We start from the raw sequence: 12,690 nt of genomic DNA on the forward strand, positions 1-12,690 counted from the left end.
CTCATCTGTTTGTCTTCAGCAGAAAGTACAGTTTTGTACCTACCATAAATGTAGATGTTCGAGTGCTAATACAGCTGTAGTCATAACAGATGGGTTTTCCTGCCGTCAGGCGGGTCCTCGGTCGGTCAAATTCCAAAGTCTAGGTCCGGCGTCGGATGTCGTCGCTTCTTCCCTGACATCAGTGTGACAGGGGTATAAAAGAACAAGCCGACGACATTTTCTTCAGTTTTTCTTGCCCCAGATGTCAGGTGCCCCCAGAAGGAAGGCAAAACATAAATTTATGTAATAATGCAATGCAATATAATCAAAAATCAGCAGTTGCAAGCAAATACACCATAAAAGAATACCCCAATGAGGTTGTATGAGGAGGTGTTGGCCATTAGGCCTGTCCCAATAGGGGAATGAGGGAGGGAAACCTGGACTGTAGCTGTATTAGCCCTCGAACATCTACATTTATGGTAGGTACAAAACTGTACTATGTTCATCGTGCATACAGCTGCAGTCATAACAGATGGGTAGAATCCCAAAGCTAAAAAAGGGGTGGTAGGCACTAAGTGGAACTAGGAGGAGCCAGGATGCCCTGCAAGACTGCAGTGGCAAAGCCCGCTCTAGATTTGGAGTATAATGGTAGGTGATAGTACTTAGAGAAAGTATGTACAGAACTCCAAGTGGCTGCTTCCAAAATATCTTTGGTAGGAACCCCCCTGAGGAAAGCTGCAGAGGTAGTTGTGGCACTTGTGGAGTGAGATCTGATGCCTGTAGGTACAGTTTTACCATGAAAAGAGTAACAAAAGCGTATACAGTGGGCTATCCATTTTGAGATTGTCTGTTTGGAAATAGGCTTCCCTTGAGCACCTGTAGCATAGGACACAAAGAGTTGCTCTGATTTTCTGAAAGGCTTTGTTCTGTCCAAATAATAACGGAGCTGTCTGTGAATGTCCAAGGAATGTATTAATCTCGCTCCTTTGTTTTGTGGATTAGGGTAAAAGGCAGGTAAGTGGATAGCCTGATTCAAGGCTACCCTGGATACTACCTTTGGCATAAAGGATGGATTGGTTCATAAGGAAACTATGTCCTGATGGAAAATGATGAAAGGCTGCACAGCCATGAGGGCTTGTAGTTCCGAAACCCTGTGTGCTGAGGTGATAGCCAGAAGGAAGGCTGTTTTCCATGACAAATATTGCAGCTCTGTTGAAGCAGCTGGCTCAAAAGGAGGCAGGGTCAGTTTTTCTAGAATGAAACTGAGGTCCCAAGCAGGTACTGGTTGCTTCCTTGGGGGTTTTATATTCTTAGGCCCTCTGAGGAACTGTCTTAAGAGGGGGTGAGAGAATAAAGGAGGATCAGTGTTGTATTCTGCAGAAATGGCTGAGGCATGGATTTTGATGGAGGAGAATGAAAGTCCACTGCTTAGCATCTCAGCTAGATACTGTAATATTTGAGGTAAATTCAGTATTCCAGGATTCTGACCCTTTTTCTGATTCCAGGAACAAAACCGTTTCCATTTTGCGGAGTAGGCTTTTCTAGTAGAAGGCCTTCTGGCCTCCAAAATGACATCCTGCACCTCCTTGGAGAGTAGGGTCTGTTGTGAATTTAAGGAATCCTCCATGCGGCTAGATTGAGTGTTTTCAGCTAACTGTGAAGAGTTTTGAAGTTGTGCTGAGTCAATAGAAGAGGCATTAGAGGCAGGATCCATGGTGGGGAATGCGTCAGGCTCCTCAGGAGTGGGTACCAGTGTTGTCTTGGCCAGTCTGGAGCAATGCGAATCATCTTTGGTCTGTCTGCTCTGGCTTTTAATAGAACTTTGGGCAGCAGAGGAAGAGGTGGAAAGGCATAAACTGTCATTGTTGTCCAACTGAAAGAGAGTGCGTCCACTTTCCAGGCCTGTGGATGAAAGGTCCTTGAGCAGAATTTTGTCAATTGGTAATTTCTGTGGGTGGCAAAGAGATCTATGTCTGGCCTTCCCCATGCTTGAATTATCTTTGTAAAAACTTGAGGATGCAACTTCCATTCGTGTGGATCTGTCATATTTCTGCTCAGGTTGTCTGCCAGCGTGTTTTCCTTGCCTGGCAGGAACTATGCTTGAAGTTGGATTTGTAATTCCAGAGCCATGTTCCATAGAGACATGGCTAGCCTGCATAGGGGATAGGAATGAGTTCCTCCCTGTTTGTTTATGTACCACATCACTGTGGTGTTGTCTGTCCTTATCAATAGCTGGCCTGGATGCAGTAGGTCTTTGAAAGCCATAATAGCATTTATTACTGCTAGCATTTCCTTTTGATTGATGTGTAGGTGCTTTTCTTTTTGTGACCATTTGCCCTGAATGCACCGATCTGTCATGTGCGCCCCCCAGGCGTAGTCCGAGGTGTCTGTTGTGATGATTTGATTTGCTTGAGGCTTGCAGAATGGGAGACCTATGTTTCTTTGGCATGCTTGAGCCCACCACAGAAATTCCTTTTGAAGACATGGAATCAGTGGTATAATTGTTTCCAAACTGTGGCTGTGTTGAGACCATAAGTTTTTTTAGGTACCATTGAAGTTTCCTCATATGCAGCTTTGCACATGGGATTAGCAGGATGCAAGATGCCATGAATCCCAGAGCCTGCAGGATTTTCCTTGCAGTCAGCCTGGTGAGGGTTGCCAGTTTTCTGAAGTATTGAGTTAGTTGCCCTTGTTTCTCTGGCGTGAGGTAGGCCATCTGGGTGTTTGTATTCAAGCTGGCACCCAGGAAAATTATTGTTTGAAAGGGCATTAGTCTTGATTTCTTTTTGTTGATTGTGTATCCCAGAGAATTCAACAACATTATTACAAACGCCAGGTGTTTCAGAAGTATGTGTTTGCTGTCCGCTTGGATCAGGCAGTCGTCCAAATATGGGTATATTTGTATCCCTTGAAGTCTGCAGAAGGCAATTACTGATGCCAGGCATTTCGTGAACACTCTGGGCGCAGTAGATAAGCCAAAGGGCAATGCAGAGAATTGATAATGGGTTGAACTTGCAAGAAATCTGAGGTATCTTCTGCAATTTTGTCTGATTGGGACATGCAGGTATGCCTCCTTGAGGTCCAGTGTTACCAGCCAAGACTACATGCCCAGCATGGGAAGAAGCTGCTGTAATGTGAGCATCTTGAATTTTGGTACGAGCAAATATGTGTTTAGGATGGATAGGTCCAAAATAGGTCTCCAATCTTTGCCCTTCCTTGGTACCAGGAATAGTCTGGAATAAAAACCTAGACCCTGTTCTTGTGCAGGTACCTCTTGAATAGCTTTCATGTCCATGAGATCTGAAATTTGTTTTTGTGCCTCTGCCCTTTGATTGTGTGGCAGGTTTGGCATGCCTCTCATTTTTGGAAGGGTGTGAAAGTGGAATCTGTAGCCTCTGTCTATGATGTCCAGGATCCATTTGTCTTTTGTGACAATATGCCAATTTTTCAAAAATAATGCCAGTTTTCCACCTAAAGGTGCTGCCATTTGAGCCTTGCTTGGCATGCAAAGGGGAAAGTCATTGGTTCTGCTTTCTGAATGGCTGTGAACTATCCTTACCACCTCTTGGTGTTGGTGCTTGCCATTGTCTGCCTCTAAATGATCCTTGAGATTGCCCTCTACCCCTCAGGCGCCTGTATCTACCTCTTTGAGGTCTGTCCGTGGCTGGAAAGGACCAATTTTTTGAAGGCCAATTTCTACTGAAACGTGGTGGTTGTACCTGTAGGAAATCTTTCACTGTTTGCATTGATTTTGCCTTTTCCTCCATTTTCTTTAATACCTCCTCAGCTTTAACACCAAACAATACATCTTTTTGAAGAGGTGCATCTAGTAATTTTGCTTTGACATGATCTGGTAAGGTTTGCTTTTTGAGCCAAGCATGTCTACATATGACTGATCCTGTAACAGCAGCTCTACATGAGGCCTCTAAAGCAGCAAAACCACATTGCAAGGTATGTTTACCCACTTGCTCTGCACTATGCAACAAATCCTGCAACTCCTTCAAGTCTGGTTGTTCAGGTTGTGACATTTTGCTTTTCAACTGAGATAACAAAAACTGTTGATACTTTAACATATGGAACTGACAGTTTAATGCCCTCATGGTTAAGGTGGCCGAGGTGTATACATTTTTCCCCCACCTTTCTAAAGCTCTGGAATCTCTCTCTGAAGGTAATGGATTTTTGGCAGTGGAGGCCTTAATTCCCTTGGGACCCTGTGAAATAGTTTCTGGGTCAGCCGCATGGCTTTTGTATAGGAATTGGTGTGAATCAGGAACCCAGTAATACCTGTCAGGCTTGACTGGAACTGGAGGTAAAGAATCTGGGTTAAGGCTGGCCTCTGAATACACATCATCTAGTATGTCCAAGACAGGAGGTATTGCCACAGGCCTGTGCTGAGGGAGCAAGAGGAAATCCCTGAGCCTTTTCTTGGAGTCTGAGTACTCTTGGCCTTCCCAGTGGAAGTGTTCCCTCAAGGTATGTAAGGTTTCCCCAAAAGAGTAATCCTCAGGGGGGGAGAAAGAGGGAATGGACTCCTCTGCATCAGAATCTTCAAAGGGGGAGTATGAATGTTCCTGGTCTTCAGAATGTTCTGAAGTAATGGAGGCCTGGTCCGAGGAAGGGTATTCTTCCTCCACTCTGGGCCTTTTGTCCGAGGGGGGTTGAGAACCCCTGATAAGAGTAATCAAATCCTCAGCCATTTTGAGCATCTGCTTTTTAGGCATGGGGCCTTGAGTGGGGCCCTGTGGAGCTTGTCTTTTAGTATGCATGGCTGCTTTAGATTTAGTGAAAGCCTTAATGGAAAAAGAAGAAGAAGGCCTGAAGACACCTTGAGAGGTGGCAGGCCTGTCTAAACTCTGAGTTTCCCCGCCAAGAGTGGCTTTGGTATCTGTAGTCGGGGTGTGGGCCGAAGAGCCTGCGACCTCGGGCACAGAAGACACTGCTAATGAAGTGTCATCAGTAGTCAGGGGCTGTGTAGGCGCCTCGCCGAGAACCGGAGCACCTGTAGTCTGCTTTAGCATGGTGTCGGTAGAAGTCGGAGACCTCGTATGTTAGTCCTTATCTTTGCGTCTTTTACTCAAAACTGGAGTCGGAGTATCCGACGACATAATGTAATTAAACTTTTTGCCAAAATAGTGTTGGGCGAACTCCACCCGACGCTTAATAGTGCGTCTGTTGAATGTAGCACAAAAACGACAGGCCGAGACGTCGTGGTCTGGGTCTAAGCAAGGAATGCAGAGGGAATGGAAATCCTTATACGGTATTTGCTTCCCACATGAAATGCAATTATTAACTTTGTCTGACATCGGTCTGAGGCAAGAAAAGTTTCCCCAACGGGGTACTTAGCTTTCAAGAAGTCTTCGTTGAAAAATATTCGTAATCTCAGGAGCTGGCCGACCGGCACTTGCGAACTGCTTCTGCTTCGGGCACCGCATGGCAAGAAAGACTTAAGAAAATGGTGTCGGCTGGTTCTTTTATACCCCTGTCGCACTGACGTCAGGGAAGAAGCGGCGACATCTGACGCCGGACCTAGACTTTGGAATTCGTCCGACCGAGGACCCGCCTGACGGCAGGAAAACCCATCTGTTATGACTGCAGCTGTATGCACGATGAACATCATCAAGAATTATCCTAACCTGGATGGTTATCAGTTTCAGCAAATAAGTGACAGTTGTAATACTACAAAGAGAACCTATTTATTTATTTATTTATTTATTTTTATTTAAATTTGTTGACCGGGAGTGTCTGACTGGACGTGGGTCCATTTTCAGGGGAGGCCCGGGGAGAAAAGCTCCACAGTAAAATAAACAGACAGTAGTTACATTGGATTACATAGTGATTAACAATTTAACATAGAAATTACTTACAACATATTTACAGATGAAGAACATAGTACATCAGTAGACAACTAGAATCTTTATCTGTGAAGTACATAACAGGCATTAACAAATGTAACAATGAGAAGTTCTTGCTGTATAATAAGTACTAGGCTTATAAGCATCTGAGCTTGCTATAATCAAGGTAGTTAGTGGAAATGAAAGAAAGGTAGTGGTTGGATGGGGTGGATGATATTAGAGTGGGAGTTGCAAGGGCATAGCCAGCATGTTTTTAGGTGCGCTTTTAATAAAGTTTTGAAGTTGGTGCATGAGGTAATTGTGGGTGGGAGTGAGTTCCATAATTTGGCTATGGCGCAAGAGAATAGTGCATCACCAGCAGAGTTATTGGCTTTAGTGATCTGCAAGTGATTTTTGTTGCTGGATCTTAGTGGTCTGGTGGTGCGATAGGGTTGGAGTAGATTCTGGAGAGATGGGACATTTAGTGGATGGTTTACTAGTTTGTGGGTGAGTGAGAGTTGATACCACTGAAGGAGGTGAGGGAGTTCAAGCCAGCCCAGTTCAGCAAGTGAGAGACAGTGGTGACTACGGTAGGGTGCCCCTGTGGCGAATTTTGCAATTTTGTTGTAGCAGGTCTCTAGCTTGTTTAGATCACATTGCCTTAGGTTGGTATATACTGGAGAGGCATAAAGTAGGGTGGAGATAAGGTGGGAATTTGCTATTGAAATCTTTGCTGTTTTGGTGAGAAATTGTTTATTTCTGTATAATGCTCCTAGTTTTTGTGGACTTTTTTTATGGTCATGGATATGTGAATGTCAAATTTTAGTTTATTGTCTATTTCCACTCCTAGCAATTTGGTGTGTTCAGTTGGGTATATAGTGGTGTTGTCTTTTGCTGTGATGTAAAAGTGAGAGTTGTTTTGAGTATGTTTGGTGGGTTGGAAGATGAGTAGTTTAGTTTTGTTTGGGTTGAGTATTAATTGGGCATCGGATAACCATGTTTCAACAGAGGAAAAGGCTTCCTGTGTGACTTTTTGCAGTTTGGGTAGGGACTGGGCTGAGCAGATGATGGCAGAGTCATCTGCGTATTGGATGAGTGTGCCATGTTTGGTGGCAGAGGCTAGATTATTGGTGTAAACAGAGAAAAGTAGGGGTCCAAGGATGGATCCTTGGGGAACCCCTATGGAGACAGGTAGTTGGGGAGATGTGTCATTCTGCCATACAACGGATTGTTGGCGGTCAGACAGGTAACTCTGAAACCAGTTGGTGACTGATTGTGAGAAGGATAGGTTATTGAGGACAGAGATAAGTTGTTTGTGTGGGACCATGTCAAATGTTTTAGACAGGTCTAGGAAAGTAGCAGAGGAGAGATAGCCATTGTTTTTATGCTGAAGGGTAGTGTTTATAAAGGAGAGTAAGGCAGTGGTGGTGCTATGGTTTGGTCAGAAACCATGCTGAGTACTGGAAAGGAGGTTGTTAGTAAGGAGGTAGTGTGAGACCTGAGAGTGTATGCATCTCTCTAGTATTTTGGAGAGTGGAGAGAATAGCTATGGGGTAATTGGTTAGTTCTGCAGAGGGTCCGCCTTTGTGGAGGGAATTATATGTGAGACTTTCCACAATGTGGGAACGTAACTTTCTGACAGAGATCGGTTAATCAAGATGGATACTGGGTAGGCCAGAGCATCAGCTGCGATTTGTTGGTATTCACTTGGGAGGTTGTCTGCTGCTAATTTGGTGGGTTTAAGTTTAGTTAAGAGTTTTTTTATGTTGGAGGTAGTTACAGGAGAAAAAGAGAAGGCAGTGGGGAGATTACTAGTTGAAGGTGTGGGTTGGAGGGGAGGGGGGGTTGTGTTGTTTAGCTAGTGATAGTATGGTTTGGGTGAAGTGTGTGTTGAATGAGGTAGCAATATTTTCTGAGGAGTGAGGGATGTTAGGAGGAGGGGTACTGACTTTACCTGGGTGGAGGATGGTGTTTATGGAGGACCAGAATTGTTTGGGGCTGTGTTGTGAGGAGTCTAGGGCAGACTGGTAGTATTGGAATTTGTCCCGTTTTATTAGCATTTTGACTCTATTGCGTAGTTCTAGGAATTTCTGTCTAGTTGAGGGGGTTTTGGTTTTGCACCAGTGCTCCCAGGCTTTATCCCTGTTTTTCATTTCTGACTTAGTGGTTTTCTCTAGCCATGGGGAGGGTTGTGCTTTGGTTCTGGAAAATCTTATGGGGGCATGGTAATTAAGGATGTTCAGGAAGGTAGTATTAAAAGATTCAACTGCGTCATCTAGAATGAGGTACTTTAGAGCATGCCAGTTACATTCTTTAAGGGATGAGATGAATGTGAGTGGGTTAAAGTTTATTTTTTTACGTATTTGTCGATAGATGACAGGTTTAGCTTGGTACAGGTATTTTTTGAGTAGGAATGTTGGGGAGTGATCACTGAGGCTATCTGATAAGTAGCCTGTTATATAGGACTGGGGGTTCTTACTGACTAGTATCCAATCCAGGGTAGAGTGCTTGCTGGAGTTTTTATTTATCCTTGTTGGTGACTGGACTAGTTGGGTGAAGCCATGAAGGTGTACATGATGGGCTGGATTGTTGCCAGAACAGGATTGCCAGTCAATATTGAAATCACCTAAGATGATAGTTTCTTGGTGGAGATGGTGGGTAGAGCTGAGGAGGTTTTCTAGTGGAGGGATGTTTTGGCCAGGTGGGAAGTAGCATCCAATTATGTTGATGGTTTTGTTTCGGTTAATTTTGAGGTTGGTATATATTATTTCTTCATTGCCTATTTGTGGAGCTGATGACTTTAAGATCTGGATGTTTAGATGTTGTTTAAATATTATAGCTACACCACCTCCTTTTTTGTTTTGCCGGTCTACTCTTAGTATGCCGTGACCTGTAGGGAGTATTTGCTCACTGGTAATGTGAGGTTTTAGCCAGGTTTCTGTCAGGACGACTATATCTGGGGAGTATAAGTCTATGGTGACATGGAGTTCATGGACTTTGTTGGATATACTTCTAATATTTAGGCTTAGTAGAAGGAAGTCACTTGGCTTTCTATTGGCTGTAATATGGGAGAAGTTGTGATTTCTAGTCTGATTATGAGGATTGGGGTTGGAGATGGTAGGGCCAGGGTTGGGCTGGATGTCTCCACTTAGGGCTAGTTTTGATATGCATGAGATTATTAGTTTTCTCAGTTTTTGAATGTGTTTGTTTATAAGGGAAATTTTATGATTGTTCTCTGTGAGTAATAGGTATGGTGGGAGGGTTACTATGTTAAGTTGTAGGGATGCTTTACGTTTGAGTAATATAGTTGGTAGAATATGTGGGGGGTGCATAGGGATGGTTCTTGAGCTGGTGGGAGGGGAGCTGAGTATGGGTGAGACATGGGTGGTGGTGTGTGTAGTAGTACAGTGGTAGTGCTTGAGTGGGGGAATGATGGAGCTTTGGTAGGATGTAAGATATGCAAGGAGAGTGCATGCAGTGAGCAAAGGAAAGGTATACTTGTACATGTCAGTTGAGGAGGTGTGATAGTAGAGGGAATATGGAGGAGGTAGTGTTGGGTTAGCGCTGTGGTTGGCTATTGGAAAGATGGGAGGGGTTTGAGTGCAATAAACGTGGGACCACTGGGGGCGGGAGGGAATAGGGGGCAGGGTGCGGAGTGAAGCAGGTAGAGACCCTGTTAGGTTCTTGTAGGAGGGGCTGGAAACAATCACAAAGCAAGACAAGTATGTGTTAAGAACAATCACAATTGACCAATGACTGCTCTGAAACTGTAAGTCTTGTCTTAATTTCTCAGGTGGAAAACCAGGATAACCTTGTATCAGTAGGCTACTGTGGTATAGTTTAAATAAACAAACACACAGTATTGGTCAGTTATGGATACTATTTGCTAACAGAAGGGAATAAGAGAAAGTGGAAGATGTGTGTGTGTGATGGTGGTGGTGGTGGTGGGGGGCTGCTTACAGCCAAAGCACAGTGCTCTCCAGGGGAAAATGAAGATTGGCTCAAACAGTTAGACACATACTCAAAGTTAACTGTAGCTGTTTGCAGACAGTTCAGACCCGGACTGCACTTTTCTTATAGGAATGTTAAAGGTGGTACCGCAGTTGAATACTTAAGAGTGGTGTTAGGTCTAGAAAAGAAGAGTACAGAGAGGAGTAAGCACTTTTGAGATGGTAAATATATATTATAAAGATTATAAAAAACACACTGAGCAAATAGCTACCACATACAGGACAATGTCCTGAACCACTACTTAGTATATGCAGATACTGAGCCAATTGGAAGAACATTAGAAAACAAAAACCAAACAGTTATGCAGCCACAGATAAAAATATAGCGAGCAGCAATCTGTCGTGGTTCTCTAATGTGATTCTATCCACCAGTAACAGCACAAACTTATAGAAATAATTTAGACACTAGTATGAGCTGTCTACACACAACACTATTACATGAATAACATTAGTGAACAAGGTGCAGCTATGCAAATAGACCATACATACTATTATACTAGAAACAACTTGGTGCATGCCATAGTAACATCAATAATAAAGCATAAAACATATTAGATGTCCAACACAATTCAACATAAACATATACAGTTGTAAAATGTCTAATACAATTCAACATAAATAGGCATTTACAGTTGTAAAACACTTACTGGAGAGACACTGAGCCTTCATGGGGCCTGTAGCAGAGTGGATTGTAGTTTTACAAATGGTGCCTGCCACAGGTAATATTGTGTAACATATGTTCTGATCCATCCTAGAAAGATTCATGTCACACAAATCAACAAATCATTTTTGCCCCTTGTTCCGTTGCTGTTCGCTTGTGCTTTTTCAAACAGCATTAGCACTCTTCTTACTGAGGTTGTTACAATGGTAATGTTAGCCAAAAGTGCGCTTTGCAGCATCCACAATGTGCTCAAAACTGACTCCCTTCTGCAATTCATATGGAGTTACATGTATTGGTCTTCTACCTGGAAATTCGGGGCATTGCAATGCACCATTGTTTTGTACACCTCAGTGTTCAGTCTCTTTGGTTAACACTAACCTGACACACTGTGCCTTTTGGTTGCACGCCTCTGATTCTGCCTCTGACCACCTCATTCAGACTTCCCTTTTTTCAATCGCATCTGCCAGAAGCTTGTAGCTGTGACCATGTTCCAATTGTCCCTACTTTGTCTCCTAGCTGAAGTAGACATTCGCTGTATGACCTAGCAGTGTCATTAACTAATATTCAACCTTTTCTCTTCTGATGCATCATCATACATTTATTACTTCACCCTGCCTTTCTCCAGAATCTTAAAATATTCTCAAAACAAATGGAAACCAGACCAAATTCAGCCATATACTTACTGCGAGGGGGATCACCAAAAACATATTTTTGAAAAGTTATCTCTTCTTCTTCCATAGGATCATGTGCAACTTTATCGTGTTTTTCAAGCAGTAACAACAGTTGTTCTTTTGGGACACTGTACCCTGCAGAAGAAGAGCAGAAATGTTAAAAATTAAAAAGGATTGATGCAGGACTAGTCATATTGAAAACTTCTGCTCATTACATAAAACCGCTAGAACTAGTGATTCAAGCACAGCAGCACCAGAAATGCATTTTTAAAATCTGATTACAAACTTCTTAACCATAAACATATTAATTTACAAAGGATTAACAACAATTACTAGGATTTACAGACCAGCTGAGATAACTGACCCACAACAAACTGATACTACACAACAAAATAAGGCATATTACTAGAAGTCCCAGAGGAAAAAATGCTCTTTCATTGCTGTTAATCATATGTTTGTTTAAGGACCAAAATCCATTTGCACCCTGTAAACACTCATCTTTTAAATCTCTATTAAATTTTTATTTTGGGTAAGACTTTAAGCTCTCTCTGTAAGATAGTGACCTACAATGTGCTGCTTTTTAGATATACTTGTTAACCCATTGGAGTCTGTAGCACAAACTAAATGTGCTAAACATTACTTGTTAAGGGAGAAAAGAGAAAAGGGACAGGACGCTACTACCAACTCCCTGCAAAACCTGCAGAAACTAAAAGGACCTGTGAGACCTGTTCCACTCTCTTGAACTGCTTGCAACTGGTGCCACTAATATTCTTGGTAAGAGAAGAAGTAAAAGCCACTAATTCCTGGGCATTTACAAAGAGAGCAGTTCCTCACTAATTACCGTCAAATGGCAGTTTCAGTTTCAGCGCAAACTTCTCTTAAGTTTAAATGACAGAATGCTACACAGCCCAGCACACTCCTGTACAAAGCTGCACTGAGTGCAATATAGCGGGTAGGGGGATCACTAGTCACATTCAATCTCACCTACAGAATTCACTGCCCTCACTCTTGGACATCCTTGTTGAATAGCTCAAGCACCTAACTGGGGACAAGACAAAATGAAGCATTTAGGTGCATGGATTATAAAGATTCTGTTATTGCAGCTAATGATATGTGTGAAAAGACTAAGCAAACAATAACAGAAAAATGGAAACTGGAAGCTTTCCATTAAGGATAGGGATAGTAAAATACAAGCAGTGAAAATGCTTTTACTGTCTTCAATTCTATATACATATTAGGTATATTTTCAACCAACCTGAGAAGTTGTGAATGGTTATTAATAAACAGCCGAAAGAATTTATTTGGGGAGAGAAGAGGGCAAAAGTTAAGTGGGATAAGTTGATTCTCCCCACAGAACAACGTGGTGTACGATTACCTGACATGAAGGGATACTTAAGAAAGTACAGTTATGTACACTTACCATAAATGTAGATGTTCGAGTGTATTCACTGTTGCAATCATTACATTTGGGTTATCTGCCTGCAAGTAACCCTCAGCCGGCCTGATTATCAAAGTCTTGGGTCCTGCGTCGGATGCTG

The 12,690-nt window shown here is 42.8% G+C and overlaps 1 protein-coding gene across 1 annotated transcript in view; it reads right to left on the reverse strand.

The window, feature by feature from the left end:
• The window catches only part of LOC122815970 (zinc finger protein 808-like), a 336,165-nt gene that overhangs the window by 85,064 nt on the left and 238,411 nt on the right, over positions 1-12,690 (reverse strand). The window contains exon 3 of the mRNA XM_044088854.1: positions 11,165-11,287. Coding sequence (XP_043944789.1) covers positions 11,165-11,287 — 123 coding nt within the window. The remainder of the gene's footprint in view (positions 1-11,164; positions 11,288-12,690) is intronic.

Source organism: Protopterus annectens, chromosome 11.part0 (assembly GCF_019279795.1).
Source record: "Protopterus annectens isolate FY-2018-M chromosome 11.part0, PAN1.0, whole genome shotgun sequence".
Lineage (NCBI taxonomy): Eukaryota > Metazoa > Chordata > Ceratodontiformes > Protopteridae > Protopterus > Protopterus annectens.